Source organism: Typha angustifolia, chromosome 8 (assembly GCF_048772165.1).
Source record: "Typha angustifolia cultivar Huaian chromosome 8, ASM4877216v1, whole genome shotgun sequence".
In the NCBI taxonomy this organism is placed as follows: domain Eukaryota; kingdom Viridiplantae; phylum Streptophyta; class Magnoliopsida; order Poales; family Typhaceae; genus Typha; species Typha angustifolia.
In genome coordinates, this window is record NC_133246.1 from 1,389,078 (window position 1) to 1,412,743 (window position 23,666).

General features: G+C 37.5%; 4 protein-coding genes across 4 annotated transcripts; 2 read left to right on the forward strand and 2 right to left on the reverse strand.

Moving 5' to 3' along the window:
• Positions 1–1,379: 1,379 nt before the first annotated feature.
• On the forward strand, positions 1,380–4,676 carry LOC140765593 (eukaryotic peptide chain release factor subunit 1-3-like). The gene is made up of 3 exons (XM_073104754.1): positions 1,380–1,519; positions 2,801–4,240; positions 4,322–4,676. The coding sequence occupies exon 2, from the start codon at positions 2,820–2,822 to the stop codon at positions 4,128–4,130; it is 1,311 nt and encodes a 436-aa protein (XP_072960855.1). The 5' UTR covers positions 1,380–1,519; positions 2,801–2,819; the 3' UTR covers positions 4,131–4,240; positions 4,322–4,676.
• Positions 4,677–8,082: 3,406 nt separating this feature from the next.
• On the reverse strand, positions 8,083–9,421 carry LOC140765375 (glucan endo-1,3-beta-glucosidase-like). The gene is made up of 2 exons (XM_073104432.1): positions 9,283–9,421; positions 8,083–9,185 (listed from the first exon to the last, which is right to left on the reverse strand). The coding sequence occupies exons 1-2, from the start codon at positions 9,296–9,298 to the stop codon at positions 8,257–8,259; spliced, it is 945 nt and encodes a 314-aa protein (XP_072960533.1). The 5' UTR covers positions 9,299–9,421; the 3' UTR covers positions 8,083–8,256.
• A 2,788-nt stretch (positions 9,422–12,209) lies between these two features.
• On the reverse strand, positions 12,210–13,945 carry LOC140764439 (pentatricopeptide repeat-containing protein At4g19220, mitochondrial-like). Its single transcript, XM_073103009.1, has 2 exons — positions 12,512–13,945; positions 12,210–12,422 (listed from the first exon to the last, which is right to left on the reverse strand). The coding sequence occupies exons 1-2, from the start codon at positions 13,943–13,945 to the stop codon at positions 12,210–12,212; spliced, it is 1,647 nt and encodes a 548-aa protein (XP_072959110.1).
• An 811-nt stretch (positions 13,946–14,756) lies between these two features.
• LOC140765020 (beta-adaptin-like protein C) lies at positions 14,757–23,305 on the forward strand. The gene is made up of 15 exons (XM_073103934.1): positions 14,757–14,915; positions 16,200–16,397; positions 17,243–17,356; positions 17,613–17,863; positions 18,090–18,225; positions 18,726–18,905; positions 18,991–19,083; positions 20,370–20,581; positions 20,685–20,748; positions 20,833–21,012; positions 21,505–21,597; positions 21,688–22,085; positions 22,170–22,359; positions 22,437–22,640; positions 22,762–23,305. The coding sequence occupies exons 1-15, from the start codon at positions 14,829–14,831 to the stop codon at positions 23,056–23,058; spliced, it is 2,697 nt and encodes an 898-aa protein (XP_072960035.1). The 5' UTR covers positions 14,757–14,828; the 3' UTR covers positions 23,059–23,305.
• The last annotated feature ends 361 nt before the right edge of the window (positions 23,306–23,666 follow it).

A 23,666-nucleotide genomic window follows, 5' to 3' on the forward strand; every position in this document is an offset into this window, starting at 1 on the left:
GATGCAAGCAAGCTACCATCAGACTTTAGTTGGAAAAACCAACTCTTTCCTGTTCGAGCAGGCATAAGAACAATCTATACTTATGACTAAAGTGAAACCGTTAGTTTTTTTATTATACTTAATTGAATGACATTAAGATGACTAAATCGTGTTTGTTAGAGAAGATATGCACATTTTAATATAATGCAACAAAATTATCAAAATAGTCATGATATTCGGTTAGATTTTAAAAAAAAAAATTAATAGTCGCACTTTAGTTATAAATATAGAGACTAGTTTGAGACCTTTTGAAGTATAGGAGAGTAAAGTGATTTAGGACATAAATATATAGTGTAAAATAATTTAACTCTTTTTTATCGTTTAAGAGTTTGAATGCTAGATATGAGCTTGACTTTCATTAAACTTTAACTAATTTATTAAGTCGCTTAGTTTAAACTCTAAGTTGTGTATGTCGCCAAACTATTACTCTAAATTATGAACTGTCAAGATACTATTTTAAGTTGTTGCACAGCCTATCTTTTCCTCTACAGCAACTGTATCGCCGAGCCATCAACCAAATTGAGTTGTTGAGCTAAGTCACTAAACCACTAAATAATTTTTTCTATAATAATTATTTTGAGTTTGAAGTTGATTCTATGATGTCCTTAGTCACAAGAAAAAGTACTTACAAATGTAGGTAAAAAATTTTAACCTTTAAAAATAACTTTATGTGTAATTTTATATTCAAATTAGGTACATGCTTAAGTTTATGCATGTTTAAGTATTTGGTTTAGGACAAAGTAATGATTACCTTGGAATAGAGAATGATATGGAGATGTATGTTCTAATATATTTAATATAAACTAAACAAATATAATTACTTTATACAATTTAATTAATAAATATTATATTATCAATAAAAAACTATTATATGATGATGTAAAACTATATTGAGAAAAATTATGTTTATCAGGTAGACTTTATATAATAATAATTAGATAATTATATTTATAATTTTATGCTTAAAAGGTTATTTCACAAACAAATGAAACTTTAGAGGGTATAAATGCAAAAAAAAAAACCCCTATAATATATAGATTAGATAAATTTAAGTAGATTCTTTGAGTAAAGTGTTATGCCATTAGATTAATTTTTTATTGGCCATAGAAGTAATTAATTAGACAAAATCCGTTAACGGAGTCTGCTGCTTGATCTGCCCTCTTCCCCCGGTTCGTCCACGTGCCTCCGAGTCCCGTGCACACGTTTCGTAGTTTTATTGGCACCCGAAGTTAACCGGAGATAAATTCTATCTGTTACTAAATTCATTTTAATAGCCGTTCGATCGTCACGCCGACTCCGATTGATGGTTGGATCGGGATATCTCCAAATATACTTCCGTTTTCCAGGAGGATTCGTGGGAACTATATATAAGAGAGGGAGATCGAGAGGGTAGGGTTTCATCTGATTGTTTTTTATTGGCTTTCTCAGGTGGAGCGGCTGCATCTCGGATCGCTCTTCGGTTTCTCTTCAGATTTCCAAGGTTAGATCTCTAGAGTTCTTTCCAAGTGTAGTTTAGGGGTCAGTTTCGATTTCTGGGTAGGTGTTTGATCGCGTTTTCCCGTGCTATTTGCATATATAGATCTGTTTTGTTTATCGTTCTTAATATTTAGATCTGTTTCAATCTAATTTGCTCAGTAGAATTTGATTATAATAGTTTGGATTCGTTCTTCCCTAGTTGTAGCCACTTCTTATTTCTAATAAGTAATAATTGTTATCCTTGATACTTTTTCTATTGGCGTAACACTGTATATTAGCCAATTTCTTGCAAAATGACACGCGAGTGAGTTCTTACCTTGTTCATGGGAGATTAAGATCATCTGAGAGGACCATATTGGCTATTATTCATTTTCTCTAAGCTATTGTTAGTCTATATCTTATTTAGTTTGATCTTATCATGTAAGTATCATCAGCATCATAATCTATAAGTAGAATATATCACCACTTTATTAACTCTGTATCAGCTTATATTGTGCGTCCCTGATTTATCTGTCACACGATTAATGGTTATTGATTTATCTACTTAGCAGCGAGTTTCTTTTTTTCATCTGAGTTGTATGACTTTTCGTTAGAATTTCTTTTTGGGCCTTTATTTTGTAATGGCAGTTCAGAGTGATAATTTGCATGTGGATTCTATAACCATGAATACTGAGAATTTATGTTGCTTCTTGCATTTTATGATTTCTAGGTCATTGGTTACTGCAAGAATTTTGGTTTGGTTCATGTATGTCTAATCATTTGTTTGGACTCTTCCAAAGTACCAAGACATTCGCTATGGTTTTTGTATTGGTGCAGTTAATGATTATCATCTGGTTATCTGGTTTTGACGCCACACTTCAGTTAATTTTGTCTTTTATTCTTTTCTGTTTCTTTTACCTGTCTCATCAGCAAATATCAGTGCCACAGTATTTATCCAAATCTTCCCTGCTAGATGGGAATCAATCTAAGGTCATGTTTGCTAGATTGTCACTAGTCGTTAAGCATTCATCTGATTTACTAGAAGTTCCATTATGGACATTAGCCATTTATTTAGAGCTTGTCATGTATGTCAGGAGTGATGAAAATAAATTAAGACATTTTATCAGTAAATTAGGCTTGCATCCTTATTTGTTAGTGCTTCTATATTATTGCTGTCGTTTTTGGCTGCCCGATTGTGATACATTTGTGTTTCTTGGGGCACTGCAAAATATATTAGGCCTTTTGTACATTTCTCCTCTGTTTAGCTGCTTCTGTTTTGAAAACTTGCTGAATTTTCCTGCTTTAGGTACTAAAATCTACTCAAAATGGCTGATGGCCATGAAACTGATAAGAACATTGAGATATGGAAGGTAAAGAAGCTAATCAAGGCACTAGAAGCTGCAAGAGGTAATGGAACAAGCATGATATCTCTGATTATGCCACCTCGTGATCAAGTTTCTCGAGTTACTAAGATGCTGGGTGATGAATATGGAACTGCCTCGAACATTAAGAGCAGAGTCAATCGCCAATCAGTATTGGCTGCTATTACTTCTGCTCAGCAAAGGCTGAAGCTTTACAACAAAGTTCCTCCCAACGGACTAGTACTTTACACGGGAACCATTGTTACTGAAGATGGCAAGGAAAAAAAGGTCACTTTTGATTTTGAGCCATTCAAGCCCATCAATGCATCATTGTATCTCTGTGACAACAAGTTTCACACTGAGGCACTTAATGAGCTTCTGGAATCTGATGACAAATTTGGTTTCATTGTTATGGATGGGAATGGGACACTATTTGGCACTTTAAGTGGCAATACTAGAGAGGTTCTTCACAAATTCACTGTTGATCTTCCAAAGAAGCACGGAAGAGGAGGGCAATCAGCGTTACGATTTGCTCGGCTTCGGATGGAGAAACGCCATAACTATGTGCGGAAGACGGCTGAACTTGCTACTCAGTTTTTCATCAATCCTGCCACAAGTCAACCAAATGTTTCTGGGCTGATTTTAGCTGGTTCTGCTGATTTTAAGACGGAGCTGAGCCAGTCTGACATGTTTGATTCCCGTTTACAGGTGAAAATTCTCAACGTTGTTGATGTTTCATATGGAGGTGAGAATGGTTTCAACCAGGCCATTGAGTTGTCATCTGAGATCCTAGCGAATGTTAAGTTCATACAAGAAAAGCGGTTGATTGGAAAGTATTTTGAGGAAATCAGTCAAGACACTGGAAAGTATGTTTTTGGTGTTGATGACACCTTAAAAACTCTTGAAATGGGTGCTGTTGAAACATTAATTGTGTGGGAGAATTTGGATATCAACAGGTATGTGTTTAAAAATGCAAGCAGTGGGGAAACTATCATAAAACACTTAACTAAGGATCAGGAAGCAGATCAGAGCAACTTCAGGGATTCTGCCACATCAGCAGAGCTTGAAGTACAAGATAAAACTTCATTGTTGGAGTGGTTTGCAAATGAGTATAAGAGCTTTGGTTGCACCCTTGAGTTCGTCACAAACAAATCTCAAGAGGGCTCTCAGTTTTGCAGGGGCTTTGGTGGAATTGGTGGTATCCTTCGCTACCAGCTTGATGTTAGGGCCTTCGATGAGCTGTCAGATGAAGAATTTTATGAAGATTCTGAATAGCAATCAACCAATTATTCAATTAATCCGGTCCAGGGGGAGCCTGTGCTGGCCCCGCCTGCATCCGGACTAGCTCCCAAGATGCTGCAAACACCCTCAGGGAACATTTAAGGGTGAGTACTTTCCTGTTTCCGTGCTCTACTGTTTAGTAATATTTGCTTTCTTCTAAGGGTGTTCTTATGTTTTCTTCTCAGGAGAAGAAGAGCTGAACAAGTTGAGGTGGGATCGTCTTATTGCCTGGCATGATGATAATATATAATAATAATACGTGATGATATCTTTGTAGCTTCCGACACTGGGATGTTGGTAGTTGCTAGTACTTACTGTTTTATATATTTACTAGAAACTTGGTTTATAGTAGTCTTGCTTTCTATTTCTATCCAGTTAATAGTTTATGGTGCGCCTGTGTGTGCCTATCAGTGTGACCTGTGTTTGGGAATCAGCAGATTCCTCCTACAATAAATGCCTGTTACTGTTGAAAATATATATTGGCTTGTGATCTCCTTCGTTGAAAATATATATTTGTTTCTGATCTCCATTATTGGCTCAGTAACAATGGTGTGCTTTGAGTTGGGATTAGTGTTATGAACCCAAAGCTTTGATGAGCTTGAAGTCTGTGGACATGATCAAGTGTTGAAGAAATGCTAGCATCCTCTTTGAACATTGGTGTGATTTCGTGCCCTGTCTATATATCTCCTGCATGATGTAGAAAATAAGCGTCGGTGGCAGTAATTGCAAATAGGAGTATAAAATAAACATGCAAACACATCATATATCATGAGAGAGAAAGAGAGAGAGATGTTGGGATTGCCATTTAGAAAGATATACTGCTATGAATGAGTCTAATGACCTTATATAGAGGTCTTGAGATAAGATCTCATCTTTCAGTAGAACGTACATGGTGATTATGCAAGTAAAAATAAAACATTGATCTTGCTCGAAACAAAATAGAGTAGACCATAAATAATACGAGGTTGATTTACATCAAATCTTAATCTTAGTTTTCTAGTCTTTTTAAAATAGAAAGTCAAAATAGTGCATAATTTTTGGTGTTCGGCATCAATGGAATAATTCTTGGTATGAAAGTTAGGTTGTGATGCATATTAAAGTCTAACTAGTTGGGGTCCATGGCTTCATATTTTATCTAATAATACATCATTAGTACAGTAAAGTATGACACTATTTTCATATCTCTTGAGTTGCTAGGTTTAATACTTTTGTTTTGGTGTGTTGTCTGTTGTAGACTAATCCAGAACTTTTCTTATTATCTCTCATTGTACTATGCTTTGTAAGTTGTTAACTCTTAGATATTATTAATGAACTATGGACTAAAAAAAATGGAGGTCTTTCAGGAGTAAAATAGTCCTCAAATATCTGTTAGCTTTACTAGGTCAGAGATGGAAGGCTATCGTCGCCAAGCATTCTATAGCATCGTTTAGTAAATAAACGTCAATTAGTAGCAGTTACTGCTATACACATTCATCAACGCGAGTATAAACTATAAAGCAAACATTGAGAAAAGCTCTATGAAAGATGTACTTGATGCGAATTATAACTAGTAATGGCCTCACGTTTGAACGGGTCCTTAGCTAGCTAGTTTCATTGTTTGTATGCATCAATACTTTTTCCTAGTCTCATTGTTGCAATCGTTATATGTCATTGTCTTATCCGAACAATTAAGTTGGCATTAATCAAAAGCCATATTGGCACATGTTGCTTGTTTGAAAAGGAAGATATATATATAGAAAGAGAGAGAGAACCAGAGGAGAATTTTCGTATTGTAGATAGGATATGAGAGTACTGGTCAAGAAGGCATGGATAGAACTTATAATATAATATACTGAAAAGACCTACTGATTAATATCTTTGGTTATCCACAGAGGAAAAGAATAATGAAGATATTAATCAGAATTTTTCCATTTTTTTTTTAAATTTAAGAAATGTTTGAGGTTTTTTTATTTATTGAAAATAGATGAAATCCAACTGTTGTTGTTTATATCGAGTCAAGTCACTCCTTTGGCTATCACAAACAATAATATCAAAAGCTCCTTAGACCTTAGGCCAAGGGTCCAAATGAGTTCCTTCTTTAGCCTCCCAACTAGCTTTCTGCTTGCCTTTTGCCAGCCAGCTCACAATGTGTTGCCACTGTTTGGCCAGGTCAATGGATTATGAACCTCAGTAGGTCATTATAAATGTTTCTATAAACTTATATATGTATATATATATATAGGATTAAATATCATAAGTATGAACTCAAATTGGTTGATGCATGTTATATCGAGTAATTATGACCACCTTGCGGGGCAGCATGGTTTCATTCTCTAACAAACTAATCTCCTTACGGATGTGGGCCTTATAAGTCAACGATCATGGCAAAAGTATCTCTAATTTACACTATTTAAAGAGATTTTATTCATGTGTAACTCGAGTTAGACTCAACCATCATAATCATCATTTTGAATAGTTATATTAATCTATCGTCTCAGTCATTAATAATATTAAAAATCTAACCGATAATGATAACAATGTAAAGGTGCTTATAACTATTGTCAAGCTAATCTAGAAGCTGATTACAACAAGAAAAAAAATCTTAACTTCGTGTATACCTGGGATGGAGTTTTTTCTTTATAATCTATTCAAATTTTAGTCTTAGTCTTCAATTTTGGTGGAGACTTTTGTAACCCACAAGTTATTTAATACAATTTTACTTTCTGTTTGAAAAGATTATGACCTCCTTATGTATATAGAGAGATCTGGCCCATTAGAATATGGTGACAGGTAAGTATGCCTTGGTGTCCATTGTTTCATTTACCAACTCACACACACACGATTAATTAATTGATGAATTTTATTAAAAGTAATTGATTCCTTAGAAAAGATCTTTCCGTCCATATTATCTCGTTAACATCCATCGGTGTTAGGAAATAGAATTATCTTGTTAATTATTTTTATAGATTTTATAACTCTACTATTTATTTATTTTTATAATTCTTAACATCGACTAAGATATTAAACTATCCTTACCATTCCCTCTCATATTCTACATTCTCCGCCGTCTCTCCGCATACCTTTTCTACCGTTCCACCGCCTTTTCTCGTCTTCCTCGATTCTCCTATTTCTTATGATCATTATTTTCTATTTTTTCTTCCTATTTTTTAAGAAGAGTAAAATATGACGAGAATGACACGAGTAATTTAAGTATTTATAAATTATTTTATAATATAATATTATTTTTTAGTACCGTATAGATTAACGATATTAAACGAGAATTATAAAAAAGATAAAAAATAAAATATAAATTATAAAATAGATAAACTATAGGATACGATTTGTAAAAGTCCAATGATATAATTAAGTACATCTTACACTTTTCTAGTCGATCTAGTTGTTGGAATTATTATACGGGAATTCCTTTTTAAACGAGGACTATCTCAGGCTCTCAGCTGGTCGTTTACGTCCATAAAAGAAACTTTCATTTTACATTCTATATTACAGTTTATTTGTCATCCGAGTAATTTTGAATGTGCATGATATTTAGTGAAAACATAGGTGTGAATTAAAATAAACATGCTATGTAGGCTGTAGAAAAATAATTATATATTTGTTAGGTCCAGAAAGTTTAATTCATATGATATGATCAATTAAGTCCGAAAAATTAATTATATTTTACTTATGTTCATATCTTTCTCACAAAAACTCTCTACAATTTCATCTGAGACTTAAAATTTATTTAAATATTATGACTTAAAAATATTTAAAAAAAAAAAACTCCAACTTAAGGTCTACAAACTATATATTTTTTTAAAGTTATAATATTAAAATTAATTTAAAGTTTATCGAAATAATTAGATTTAAAGATATTTATTAAAATATCATCAAATTTTTTGCTCTATAATTTAGATTACAGTGAAACTGTTAACCTTTTATTAAAAAAACTAAGGGAGAAACACTCATATCAGACAACTGCATACGAACCGAGATTTTTATTAGTATGTCTTAAATATTGAGGCACACCAGCTGGTGACATTTATTTATGAAGCTTTATAGTGTAGCTGTTTAACTTAGTTATATCATTATCATGGCGTAGCCTGTTGAGGACTTTATTCCATCTGCAATCCTTCTCTAATTCTCAACGAAAGTTGATCTGGTAGACAGGCTGCTTGTTGGGATAGAACAGCCCAAAGTTGTTCTCTATTCCCGGCGGCGTTTTCTGGTTCTCATTAAACATAGCAAATATGTAGGTTTGTATTGCCTTTCCGGACCTCCTGGGTGTCCCCTGACCCACATGATTGATCAAATTTTGATTGTAAGTTCGCGCGTTGCCGACCGTCGCCGCCGTGCCACCGGCCGATGGCCACCCAGATTCCGAGACGACGACCTCGACGTTCGCGCCGCCGGCCCGCTCCAACGCCGCGTAGATGGCGTCGAGAATTGCGTCGAAGAGATTCTGATAGCCAAACCGACCATCTTGGACAACGGTGCCAGGTGAGGTGAACAAGGCGTATCCGAGGCTAATATCTTTGGGATTTCCAACGTAGGAGAAGTAGGGATACACGTTTGCTAGTAGCGGTGCACCGTGGCTGGCCAGGAATTGCACTATCGGTCCCATGTACGCCTTCGCCTCGGAAGAGAAATCACCGTTCGAGGGGGGATACGATGATCCAAGAACGCTTTGGGCGACTGCCGTTGAAACCTTGATCTTGTCTTGTAGCCCCGCCGACGAGAGCGCGGCGTAGACGTTCTTCATGGCGGGGAGTATGAAATGGGCGTACTCGGTGACGACCTCGTTGCCGACGGCGATGTACCGGAAGGAAACGTCGGGGTAGGCTATGACGTTCTTGTTCAACCACGCAGCGGCGCCGGATGCGGACCCGAGATTCCCAAGTTGGTCGTTGGGGACGCCGACGATGAGTTGGATGCCGGTGCCCCGTAGGGCGTTGAGAGCATCGGCGTTTGGATCGTAAATCCTCATTGCTGTAACGCCCTTAGATTTGTAGAGATTTATAACTTCGCTGGGTCGAGGAAGGTTGTCACCAAGCATTCCATAGCAGACACCAACTGATTAAATGTGAAAGCAAACATGTCAATAAACAGATATAAACATTAATTGCAGTAGAATTTATATACATATATATATAGAGAGAGAGAGATGGACCTTTTGAGATTGCCATTGAGAAAAGCTCTACGGAAGATGAACTTGATGCGAATTATAACTAGTAATGACCTCCTTATGTAGATATCTAGTGATTGGAAACAATCAACCATCATGTCACGTTTGAACGGGTCCCTAGTTTTTTTCTAGTCTCATTAGTGTAATTTCTTTTAAGACGACTATATATCCGAACGATTAGGTTGGCTTTAATGAAAAGCCATATTACCACATGTTGCTTGTTTAAAAAGGAAGCTATATATATATATATATATATATATATAATCAAAGGAGAATTTTCTCATTGTTGATCGGAAATGAGACTGGTCAAGAAGGGCATAGCTTGCAGATGGAAACTTAATTAGTGTGTGTGTATATATATAAGAACTATATTGGAAAGAACAACTGATATGTAACATATGTTTGGTTATTTAAGAAATGTTTGAGCTTAACAAAGGATCGTGTCATGGGCTTTTTTAGTAGCCGGTTGTTCTACGTACCTTTTCATCTTTCTGATAGATTATAAATAAGGCTGTCAAGGAAACTTCGCCAGGTTGCAAGGCTCGTGAGCTAAGAGCTTGACTCCAGCTCTAAATGAGTTGAGCCCAGTTGAGTTTGAGTCAGCTTGACTTAGAATATATTTGAAATATAATATGCGAGATAATATATTGATTGATAGATGTTTAGCCCCATATATGAAATTAGGTAATATAGATAAATCATTATAAATATCATTCTCACTAAATGTGAATTATAAAATAAATAAGCTATAGGATGTGATTCATAAAATTCACTAATAAATATTATAATAAGTACGTATTCAAATTGATTGATGCATTTTGGTCGTTTACGTCCATAAGAAAAAAATCATTTTGCATCCTATATTATATGTTTATTTGTCATTGGAGTAATTTTGTACGTGCATGATTTAGTGAATTAAAATAAACATGCTATGTAGGGCGTGAAATGAAAAATCGCAGGAGATATTTTATAGTACTAGTATCAATGATAGAAGAATTAGCATATATTTGTTAGTTAGTTAGTTAGTTAAATGGAACGAGTATTTAATTTTGAAGAAATAAATTGGAGGAATTTGGTTAGGTACGGTGTGATTCGGGCTAAGGCACAGTGTTAGTTAATTAATTCCCTAACCCAATATCTAGGTAGATAAATTAAGCGACATGCATGCATAAAGAAGACAAGTTTTTTTTTTTATCTAACAAGATTGCTTCAGGTAACGTTAAATTCTGGTGATATATATATATATATATATACAAGGTAACGTTAAATTGAACAAATGATTTTATAACAGCACGATCCAAAAATTGTTGTCTGATTTATTACTTTGTCACAAATTAATCTTGACAAACTAATTAACAAACAGATTTACAACAATATGAATGCAAGTAAAGTCCATAGATATACAGCCGATGGATAACTCTATTAATCATTCTATCAGAATCCGTCACTCCAACAAGGAGAGTTCTGCCAGCCGTTCCATTCTAAAGGATCGATAATTGAGGTCATGGAACCAAAGACTCCTCCTCCTCCTTCTTCACCATCGCAAGTAGGCGGATTAGTGCTATCGACATTGTTGAGCTGATCCCCAGTTTCCGAGCCCGTCGGATTCCAACTACTTCCGCCGGTGGTATTATTGGCGGGGCCGACGTCGCCCGACTTGGCGTGCTCGAGTGAATTCTCGTCGATGCTACCTTCTTTCTCGTCTAAATCTTTCGACAAAGTGGCATCCAGAAAGGCCTCAAAGTCGTAGCCGTCATCGACGAATTCATGTTCCGCAGAGGATTCGAGCGGCAATGCTGCCTCCGTGGATGGTGCCGGAGGCAATGCCGGCGTCGTCATGACACACCCCGTGCTGCACTCGATGTCGGCGGCGGCGTAAATGTCTCTAGTAGAACTCGTCGGCACTGGTGCCACAATTGATATCGGCGTCGGTATTTGGTATTCACTGCTGCACTTCTCCGAAGTGATCAAAGCCGTCGGAGAACACACCATATTCGCGAAGTCGGCGGCGTAGATGTCTCTAGAAGCCGTCGAAGAACACACCATATTCGCGAAGTCAGCGGCGTCAATGTGGATGTCCGCGGTAGAACCGGCCAGTTTAGTGTCTGAAACCTCTGCAGGGAAGCCAAGACTCGGTTTTTGATCCCGAGATCTTTTTCTGCGGGACGAAATCGCCTGAGCACTCTTCTTAATCAAACACAGCACTGGTTCAATATGCTGCAGGCAAACATTATCCAGTAATTATTTATTCAACTGCATGAAGAAAAGAAGGTAAGGATAAAAACAAATTTTAAGAAATAAAATTTTGAAATCCATACCGGCCGGGTTGTGCCAGAAGGAAGCTCGTATTCGTACATGACCCACCCGGTGCTTTTCTTCCTCTTCTTGTTAGGTCGATCGCTATCCTCCTCAGAGAGGCAAAAGCATAGCATCTGTTTGTACCCAATAACACGACCGTTTATTTCTTCGATCACCGGATTCTTCCTTTCAGGAAACCAGGTGCCGGAACCCGCGCGGCGGCTCATGTAGGCGGACTTCTTCCGCTGGTGCGTTCGGTGCGAGAAGAAGTAGCCCATCTCCTCATCCTCGCCAACTAGATTCCATGGCTCCGTGGAGTACACCTCGGCGCCAATGACGGCGTCGCTGCAAGGAAGAGCATCGTTTCTGACCCAGTTGCGGAGATAGTGGTCGATGAGCTCCGCGTCGGTGGGGTTGAATCTGAATCCGCAAGGAAGGCTAGCTTCGAGGGATGGAGGCCTTCCTCTGTGCATTATGGAAGGAAGGAAGGAAGAGAGGAGGAGAGAGAGAGCTCGATCGGGGAGAGAAGAAAGAGACTAAACAAAAGTTACCAAACAACGTTAATATACAGTTAAGCGGATGCGGTTATAAACCGCATCCGATTCGGAGTCGGGTCAGTCCAGAGTGGCTGCAAGCTGATAAAAGAGCAACGAAAGTGCTCTTAGTAGCTTTAACACCCAAATCAGACATCTCCCAGAAAAGCTCAATGGCTTTTCTACCATCCCCATGGAAACCAATAGGCTGATATCATGGAGTTCCTGGAAGCAATGGATTTTTCTACAGAATGTTGAAATACTCGTATAGCGATGTTCAACATCCCGCACTTGCTATACATATCACATATCAATTAGTGAAGTTGATATAAAAGCATTTCTTTGTAGTCCAAGCCTGAATACATACCCATTAATTTCCTTACCGTGTCTAAAAAAATCCTAATTGAGAACAAGCACAAAGAATGCCTGACAACAATGGAGTTCTCATTAGGAAAATAATCTTCCATATGACGGTATGTTTCTAAAGCTCTGTCGCCTTGCTCATTCTGTACAAAACCTGAAATCATGCAATTCCAGGAACACAAATTTCTATCTCCATTCATATGGAACACTGACTCTGCATGCTTGATGTCCCCACATTGGAAGTACATATTAATCAGGGCATTCCTCACCCTGACATTGAACAGCATCAAATACTTCATTGCCAACCCATGCATACATCTGCCAAAGAGGAGCAATTTAAGATTTCCACATGCTGATAAAGAATTTACAAATGTAATAGCATCAGGATTGATAAGAAGAGACGAGCGCATAGAGACAAAGGCTTGCAATGCATCCCTGAGGTACCCATTCTGAATGCAGCCGACTATGATGGTGTTCCATGAAACAACATCTGAAACAGGCCTAAAGTCTTTTAATAGAAACAATGAAGCTCTCAGATCACCGCAGCACATATACATGTGCATGAGAGCATTGACAGCCGATACACTACTTGAAAACCCATACTTAAGCTTCAAACAGTGAACTGCTTTGCCGAAAATTAGATCTTCTGGGCAAGTGCATGAAGGTAGAATAGCCAAAAGACTAGCCAAGCTACATCGAAGACCTATACGAAGCAATTCAGAGAACATAACCCGGGATTCCTCTTTGAATGAATCAGTTCTTGAGTAGCCAGAGATCATCGTGTTCCATGAGATTAAGTCCCTACTAGGCATAGTCCTGAACAGATGGTCTGCAGATGTAGGATCATCACATTCTAAATACATACCGAGCAAGCTGTTTCCTACTGAAATATCCAAGGACTGTAGCTCCTGCCGAATAGTATATCCATGGAGTGATTTCCCTTGACGAAGTAGGTTAAGCTCACCACAAACTGGAATTATTGTTACCAAAGTATCAGGCTGAGCTGCCCTTGTTAACTGCATCTTCTGGAAGTACAGAAGTGCTTCATCAGCTCTTCCATTTTCTATCAATCCATTGATCATTGCATTCCATGACACTACGTTCTTCTCAGAGAAACCTATAAACACCTTCTCTGCAGCATCTACATCACCACACTGAGAATAGAATGATATTAGAGAATTTGGAACAGAAGTACATGTTCCCTCATAACCCAACTTGATTATCCAACCATGGACTAATTCCCCAAAATCAAAGGGACAATCTAAAGAAGAGCAAGCTGAAGTAACACAAGATAGGCTCACTTCATCTGCCCGATTAATCGAACGAATCATTTCCCTAAAGTAAAGAAATGCTCCTTCAGCATGTCCATTCAAGAGGCTTCCATTGATCATACAATTCCATGAACTAGTGTCTTTATTTTGCATCCTCTCGAACACAAGCTCTGCCCAAGTCATCACACTTTGCATACATATCAATGAGAGCGGGAATGATTCCAACCAAGTACTTCTCCACCATCCGTTGAAATTTGGCTCAAATTTAGATTTCAGCATTTTGCATGTTTACTGTGCCAGTGCGTTCGAACGGGCCCAGGGAGCGTTCGAACGCAGTTCTCACACAGAGACTTGGTGATGCAGGTGTTTTAAAGGCTCAGCTGCGTTCGAACGTGATTCTCAACCTGAGAGCAGCCTTTGATGCAGGCGTTCGAACGGCCCCTCCCGAGTTCGAATGCAGATCAACCTGAGAGTAGTCTGTGATGCAGGCGTTCGAATGACCCCTTCCTATATTCGAATGCCCTTTTGGTTCTGCTGCTTTGATATTTGGTGTGTTCGAACGTCGGTGCGAGAAGAAGTAGCCCATCTCCTCATCCTCGCCGACTAGATTCCATGACTCCGTGGAGTACACCTCGGCGCCAACGACGGCATCGCTGCAAGGAAGAGCATCGTTTTTGACCCGGTTGCGGAGATAGTGGTCGATGAGCTCCGCGTCGGTGGGGTTGAATCTGAATCCTCAAGGAAGGCTAGCTTTGAGGAGGGATGGAGGCCTTCCTCCGTGCATTATGGAAGGAAGGAAGAGAGGAAGAGAGAGAGCTCGATCGCAGAGAAGAAAGAGAAGGCGATGTAAACGAAAGTTGCCACACAACGTTAATATAGAGTTGGGTGGATGCGGTTATAAACCGCATCCGATTAGTATTTGGAGTCGGGTCGGAACTCGGAAACTACGGATCCACGTCTGTTACCAATAAGATTAGTAAAGGAGAGATAAAAATATACTTCCCACATCAGAGGTGGGTTGCGAAAGAGAGATAGCGAGACGCGTCGGCGACGACGGCGACAAAGGATGAGCGGGCACGACTCCAAGTACTTCTCCACCACCAAGAAGGGAGAGATCCCTGAGCTCAAGGAGGAGCTCAATTCCCAGTACAAGGTCTTTTTTCCTCTCTCGCCCTCTCCTCCTCTCTCTACTTTTAGATCTGCTCGAATCTTGGTTTGATCCTTCCAACCCAGATCTTGAGTGATCCCGTCGGATTCACACGCGTATTATTCACAGATCTCACGGTATTAATTATGTTGTAAACTATCTGCTTCGAATTCTTGCAAGTAATTGAGTTTGTGGGTATGGAGCGATGTCGATTTGCATTGGCTGACATGTTGTAATGTTAGTCTCTTATTAGATTTCACCATCATTTGGAGAAATCTTGTTTGATTATTAGATCTTTTCTATTAGGAAATATTTTTCTTACCTTTTCCCCTTTAGAGGTTCATTTGAATTATCTCAATTGGATTTTCTTGTCTGAGCTGTTTTGTTTGTTTGTTTGTTTCAGCTGTAAGTTTATTGTAGCTGAAGATATATAATACTATTCAGCAAACTCCTTTAGTTCATAGTATGGCTCTGCAACTCAACAAATATTATCGTGGAATCTATTTTGATGAAATTAACTATGAGATGATGGGGGATAAGATTGAGATCTACATACATAACTGTAGTATTTGACACCTAAGTATTTGGGTACCCACTCATCTGCATTCATATGCCTAATTTCTTATATCTGCTCATAACATTTTAGTCATAGTAAAAATTCATTTATACTTTTTATATTTAGAAGAGCTGGAGCATTCATATACTCATATTGACAACCAGGCATCATACATTTGTTTTAGCAGACCAAAATTCTCTAGGAGTATTATCATTTTTTCTTCTTCTGAATTTAGACTTCTTTTGTTTGTTTAGGATGTTATAGTTGATTTGTACAAGCTAGCTCGCAGTCTTGATTATATGAAATAAAATGTGGGCCACTATTTGGTTAAGTATAGGAGTTGGCGTCAATCAGTACTCACATTACAGTAACTAGAATAGCAACAGCTGACCAAACTCTCTAGTATGTTTTTTGAGAGAATATTAGGAGAAGCATTTTACTGTTAGGACATCTGCATTATGATGTTCAGCTATTCTTATTCCATATAATTGGTAGATATCATATTTGGAAAAAAGAATCTAAAAGTTTTCCTTAGCAAAGTAGCAAACAATCATTATGCAGCACCGTGTCTACATATTTATGCTAAAATGTGATTCTGTAACACATTAAGTTTAGAGAATCATGTATTTTGTGATGTAATTATTGATTTGTTTCTTTAGATTGCTTCAATCTGTTGCACACTTTTGATCTCATATTAGGATGGTACAACTTACATGTGCTAATCTGTTTTGTAGGATAAAAAGAAAGATGCTGTAAAGAAGGTGATAGCTGCAATGACTGTTGGAAAAGATGTTTCGTCATTGTTTACAGACGTTGTAAACTGTATGCAGACAGAGAACTTGGAGTTGAAGAAGCTTGTGTATTTATATCTCATAAACTATGCTAAAAGTCAACCTGATCTGGCAATACTTGCTGTGAATACATTTGTGAAGGTGAGACATATACTTGGTTTCAGTCATTATTTAAAGCAGCTGATGAAATAGGCTGTCACTCAGTAACTTCTGGTTGACTTCCAAAGTTTGTGGTGAGAACAGATCACAGTATCTTAATTTGGGGTGGGGAATAAATAAGATTCCAATCGACAAAGTTTTCAAGGTTTTAGCCAATTTGGATATGTGATAAGGTGGGGGTTTCCTAGGACAAACCCCGTTTATCACTATTTCTTCAGATCCAAAAATGTCATAATTTATGTCACAACCAAAATTATCTCAATTTTCTTATCTCATCTTAGGTGGTGGGAAAAGGGATAGCAGGAGAGGGGCAAATTTATCTACATAAACTACACCTGAAATCATTATTGTGGAGAAAAGAAGTGCTTACTCTGGAAAATGATATCAAGGAAGATGAAGTTTACCTTAGGTGTAGGGTTTCTATATTTGCAGTTCATGTGTGAATAGAGGCTGATCCATCTTATGATGAGGTTCACTGTAATCTTATTGGCACTTACTTTATTTAATTTTAAAGAAAAATGGCCAAATTGAGGGATATATGCAGAATGTCTTTCAAGCTCCATGTTCTTTAAAGGGCATTATGATATATCAAGTCTTCAAACTTTACCTTCTAATATAATTATAAGAAGAAACAGTTATTTTCTTCTTTTATAATCTAATTTTTAGAAGAATTATTAGGTGATGTGCATGTGTAAAATTATCTTCAGTTCTCTAGGTTCTTAAATGTCTAAGCTGGCAACTTCTTGTACATCTAACAATTGTCTTACAAAATAAATAAAGCTTTTCAAAGTATTTCTTAAAACTCAAATGTTGTTATTTTAATGCAGGACTCCCAAGATCCCAACCCGTTGATACGTGCTTTAGCTGTTAGGACAATGGGGTGCATCCGTGTCGACAAGATCACTGAGTATCTATGTGATCCCCTGCAGAGGTGTCTCAAGGTCTCCTTATATTTCTATTGCTTCAGCTATTATCTATTGGGGTCTATTTTTTTCTGCTCTTTAATTTCTCCATCTCTAATGCAATATTTGACTCTCCCCGTACACAAGACTTCCTTTTTCTGTGGATATATCTTACTCTCTAGTTTTCTTCTTTGTTGGATATAATCATTTCCTTTTAGCATGTACCTTTTCCTGCATCACCTTTTATGCTGACTTCATGTAATTATTTAATTGAGTACCAAGTTTACCTGTACAGGATGATGATCCCTATGTTCGGAAAACAGCGGCTATCTGTGTAGCTAAACTTTATGACATAAATGCTGAATTGGTGGAAGATAGGGGATTCCTAGAGACTCTCAAAGACTTGATATCTGACAACAATCCAATGGTGGTTGCAAATGCTGTTGCAGCACTTGCAGAAATCCAGGAGAATAGCACACAACCAATCTTTGAGATCACCAGTCATACACTTTCAAAGCTTCTGGCTGCTCTGAATGAATGTACTGAGTAAGTTGTTTCATTTTTGAATGAATTAGCTAGTTCTTTTATAGCAACTTCTTTTCATACAAGTATTTAATGATAGCACCTTTTCTGTGAGCTTCACTTCTAGCATGCTATACTTTTGGAATTTGCTACTGGTAGAAATCAACTCCATAAGATATTGTCTTTTTCTTCACTTTTTGGTTCCACATGATTTAGATCAATTATGAAGCTGCTCCCATTTTTTTTGCAGATGGGGTCAGGTCTTTATTCTGGATGCCTTATCAAGGTACAAAGCGGCTGATGCTCGTGAAGCTGAAAATATAGTGGAGCGAGTAACCCCACGTCTCCAACATGCAAATTGTGCAGTTGTTCTTTCTGCTGTCAAAGTATAATTCATTTCTCTGAATCTCTGTGCATTACAGTATTAATAAAACAGGATGAAGAATAGCAAAAAGTTCTTAATGCAAAAGGACTATTTTGGTATATTACTGGTCTAGCATAGTGTTGACTATTTTTATTTTTGAACCTTGATGAGATAGATATATCTTGAGTAGCATTACAGATTGTTTTTATCTTGTAACCAATCTTTAGGCTCACTTAGCCAGCCAAGGCCTCCACCTGATGTGGAGCCTGCTGGTATTTGTTAGTTGATTTAGAGGTCACCATTCTGTATTTATGCATCACTGTTTTTTCTTTCTCAATTCACCCACTGTAATTATGAATTGCTTTTGAGTTTTTGGAACGAGTTAAATGTACTACTATTTTCCAAATCATGATTTTTCTTTCAATCTTCTTCTGATGTATCATCTGTTGGACAGCGTCTTGATATTACTTATCCTTCCATTGCTTTCTGTACTTTGTAGATTTATTTGTTTTCTTTCTGCAGATGATTCTTCAGCAAATGGAACTTATAACGGGCACTGATGTTGTCCGAAATCTTTGCAAAAAAATGGCACCTCCTCTTGTAACTCTTCTTTCGGCAGAACCTGAAATTCAGTATGTAGCCTTGCGAAACATCAATCTTATTGTACAAAAGCGGCCTACTATACTTGCCCATGAGATTAAGGTTATGGAGTATGCATTTCTTATTGACCTTTTGTTCCTCTTGAGCTGTGTGGTTTCTGAAATTTTCTATTGATAATCTTGAATAGGTTTTCTTCTGCAAGTACAATGATCCAATTTATGTGAAGATGGAGAAGTTGGAAATTATGATAAAGCTTGCTTCAGACCGAAACATAGATCAGGTATATAGTAATATCTTTGTAAAGGTTTAATTTAGGTACAGTCATATTTTTGAATGTTCTTTATTGTTGTAGGAGTATCTTAAACTTAATTTTGGACCCCTTATTTTGTTAGCTTCAAGTCCTTCCAGATAATCCAGTGAAAGGGGCATAACCTAATCTAAATAAAGTAGTAAACATTCAAGTACGGTAAAAAAACTAAATTTTTTTTTGTCTCCTAGAAGGCTGGAACTTTAGAGGACTGATTGTTGGTGGCATGATCCTAGACTGCAGTAGTTGGAGATAATTCTACTTGCTGATTTTCCTTGTGGATTTCATGGCAATCAAAAGTCTTTCACGATTTTGCTTTGTTTGGGCTTGGGCGCCTAAGTATAGAGGATTTACTTCAAGATGGCATTTGTTTCAAAGTCTGTCGATTATGTAAACATTCTTGACCCTTCTCTCTTTGGTTTACACTATAGTAACAATGATTGCATGACAGTGCTCATGGAAATGGCCATAGGTGACTCCCATGTAGGGTACTGAGTCTGTTCAAGGTCGACTTTGGACTACTTTTGAGCCAAACTCAGCTTGTTTTGTTACTTCATCTATGTAACATCTCCACCAAAATGCTTCTGCTCTCCCCTAGTAGCATAACCCTACACGTGTTCATGTGCACACAATCACACATACTTTTCCAATGAACCTTTATTTTGGAATTTGCAGTCTTGATCTTGGATAAGTTATTGCTATATACTTATTTCTTCTCTAGCATTGCTGCATAATTATGATTTTGATTTTATCACTGTTCTGTTTCACCTGTCAGTCATGTTACATATCATTGTATTTAGTTTTTCAACACCAAGAGCACCTCTTAAGTAATGATGTATCTGGTGGGAGGAATAGTACATTTCATTGTCTCATACCTTGCTTCGTCAATAAGAGGTTCTCCGCTGCTACAGTTTTTATTTGATTCGACGAATTCTAAAAAGCATTGAATAATGTATTCCAATTTCTCACCACCAAGGGCACCTTTTGGATAAAGGGGTGGTAATATCACACACTACTCAGCCTTGAAGCCTCATACCTTTGTTTCTAAGAGTTTGTCCAAAGCTGTTATTTTACTTTGATTTGTCACATTCTATAAATCATTGAGTGATGGTGTAAACCATTTGATGATCAAGTTGTACCTTTAACTTTGTAAAGCTTGAATTTTGTTTCTTTGATCATTGACATTAAGGTTGGTGGTGATGCTAGCAGCTTTTGGGCACTAAAGATCCCTTTTCAGACTCTAATATACTGCCTGCCAGGTTCTGTTGGAGTTCAAAGAGTATGCTACAGAAGTAGATGTAGATTTTGTTAGAAAAGCTGTGCGTGCAATTGGACGATGTGCCATTAAGTTGGAGAGAGCTGCAGAACGTTGCATAAGTGTTTTGCTTGAGCTGATAAAGATCAAAGTGAACTATGTAGTGCAAGAGGCCATCATAGTAATCAAGGATATCTTTAGGCGCTACCCTAACACGTGAGTTTGGATCATTTCATGTGCAATGTCATGCCTTCCTTTATTAGAACAATTACTCTGGAGACTCTGGACCTTATATATCTTTGAAAATCTTCATTTGCAGGTATGAGTCCATCATCGCCACCCTTTGTGAGAGCTTAGATACTTTAGATGAGCCTGAGGCTAAGGTAATGGGCTTGTTTTCTCAAGAAAGTAGAAATTGTTTGTCTCCCTTGAGTTTCATTTCTGACCAACTTCTTTACTTTTCTCAGGCATCAATGATCTGGATAATTGGGGAATATGCTGAAAGAATTGATAATGCTGATGAGCTCCTGGAGAGCTTTCTAGAAAGTTTCCCAGAAGAGCCTGCATTAGTACAACTTCAATTGCTCACTGCAACTGTCAAATTATTTCTCAAGAAGCCAACAGAAGGGCCACAACAGATGATTCAGGTTGCGATCTTTATTTGTTTATTTGAACCATGTTATTCATTCTTTTCATACTCCCAGATCTAATAAAATGATTTAGTCGATCTTTATATCAAATTTAAATTTCACCCTATATGCCTGCTTGGCTGCTTTTGAAAATTGAGCATAATTGTGCAAAAAGATATTTCACTCTTTATACAAGAAGCATGCGGAAGTATCAGAAGCTTTTAGGTTTATGGTGTTGCCATCAGCCTCACAATGTCCAGATTTTCTCATTTTTACCTACAAGAAAATTGTCTTCCTCAGTGTGATGCCTTCATTCGAATCTCCTTCAAAGTTATTGTCGAACATATCATAGTATCTTAAAATGATTTTTTTTTTGTTAGAAGCAATATAATTCTTACTGTTTTTCTCATTACATGGATGATTCTTGTTTATAACCATTTTCTTAATGTTCATCTGTAAGCTTGAAAACTAATTCTCTGTGTTCTAATTTACATCATCAATATCCTGTAGGCTGTTCTTAACAATGCCACTGTTGAAACGGACAATCCTGATCTGCGTGATCGGGCATACATATACTGGCGTCTTCTTTCTACTGATCCTGAGGTATACTAAACATTTTAAAGTTTGATATTGTAACTTTGTAAGTTCCATGTTAAGGATCATGGGTCACTAATGATGATTGATTTCTTTCAGGCTGCAAAAGATGTTGTTCTGGCAGAAAAGCCAGTCATCAGTGATGATTCAAACCTACTAGATTCTTCACTTCTTGATGAGCTCCTTGCAAACATCGCTACTCTTTCTTCTGTTTATCATAAGCCTCCAGATTCATTTGTAACCCGTACTAAGTCAGCTTCATCTAGACCAGATGATGAAGAGTATCCTGATGGTGGTGAAACAGCATATTCTGAGACACCTTCTCATGCAGTTGATAATGCAGCTGCCTCTGCTAGGACAAGCACTGCTTCACATTCTTCAATGCAGGCAGCACCAACAGCCCCTGCACCTGCTGCACCTGTGCCAGATTTGCTTGGCGATTTAATTGGATTGGACAATTCCATTGTACCTGTTGACCAACCTACAACACCTTCAGGGTGAGATTTTTATTTTTCATATTCTCGTTGTATGTTTCGATTTTAGCAGTACCTGATTCTTTGACTTACAAGTACTTGATGCAGGCCTCCTTTACCTGTATTACTCCCTTCATCAACTGGTCAAGGTCTACAGATAAGTGCACAGCTTGTTCGTCGTGATGGTCAAATTTTTTACAGTATATCATTTGAAAACAGTTCACAGATTGTACTAGATGGATTCATGATACAATTCAACAAAAACACATTTGGTCTTGCTGCTGGTGGACCGCTACAGGTAATTGTTTTCGATATAACTTTTAGAAGGTTATAATACTATTGCAATGAAGTGAGATAGTGTCTGATTCTATATAGGTCCCAGCTCTGCAACCTGGAGCATCAGCCAGAACCCTTCTACCTATGATTTTGTTCCAGAATGTCTCACCTGGACCACCAAGCACACTACTGCAGGTCGCAGTGAAAAACAATCAACAGCCAGTCTGGTACTTCAATGATAAATTTTCATTTCATGTTTTCTTTGTGGAAGATGGTAGGATGGAGCGTGCAACTTTTCTAGAGGTAAGTGACTACTCTAGTTAGTTCCTCTTCTTTTCCTATTTACTTATTTGCATAAAATCATTTTTTCAATTGTGTGGCTAACATGACACATTGTTCTTTCCAACACTTTGCCCACTTGCAGACATGGAAATCCCTTCCTGATGCAAACGAAGTTGCAAAGGATTTGCCTCTCTCAGTTATCCATAGTGTTGACGCCACTATCGAACATTTGACAGCTTCAAATGTGTTCTTTGTAGCAAAGCGGAAAAACGCAAATAAGGATGTAATGTATTTATCTGCCAAGATTCCACGAGGTATTCCATTCCTGATAGAGATTACGGCTGCAGTCGGTATCCCAGGCATCAAATGTGCTGTTAAGACACCAAGCCCAGAAATGACACCTCTCTTGTTTGAAGCCATGGAGACGCTTCTTAAGTGATGCCAACTGTAGTATGAGTATGTAAATCTTACGGAAGATCTTTCATTCATTTGGTGAATTTTGTGAAGCTGTGTCTTGTTTGTGGGGTTATTTTTAGGTAAAGCGGTTTTGATGCATCTGTATACTTTAAATTGGATATTTTACTATCCGTCTAGAAAATCTACTGTTTACAAGACATCCATTTGTGTCGATTATTTTGAACAAGATGTTCTCTTCATGTAAACAATAATCAATCTGTCAGCACTCAGTTCAAGCCCCTTTGATGCATCTTTTCTTAATCTTGTTAATTTCTGCTCTACTTGAAACCGATTTTCTGACAAAATGGCTTCAAAATTTCCTCCAGTTTCTGAGCTGCCATGGTTAACAGTACGAGATTTGGATGAATCCTAACCCTCCTCTCTCTCTCTCTCTCTCTCTCTCTCTCTCTCTCTCTCTCTCTCTCTCTCTCTCTCTCTCTTTCAAGAAATGTTTGATCTTTTATAAATGAGCTTGTGCGCGGAATAAAACCCTCTAAGTACGAGCTGCGACGTCTTCGCCGGTTTTGTTATCGTCTTACCAAATGATGCCTAATAACATATTACTAATTTTAATTTATCTTTTAGTTAAAT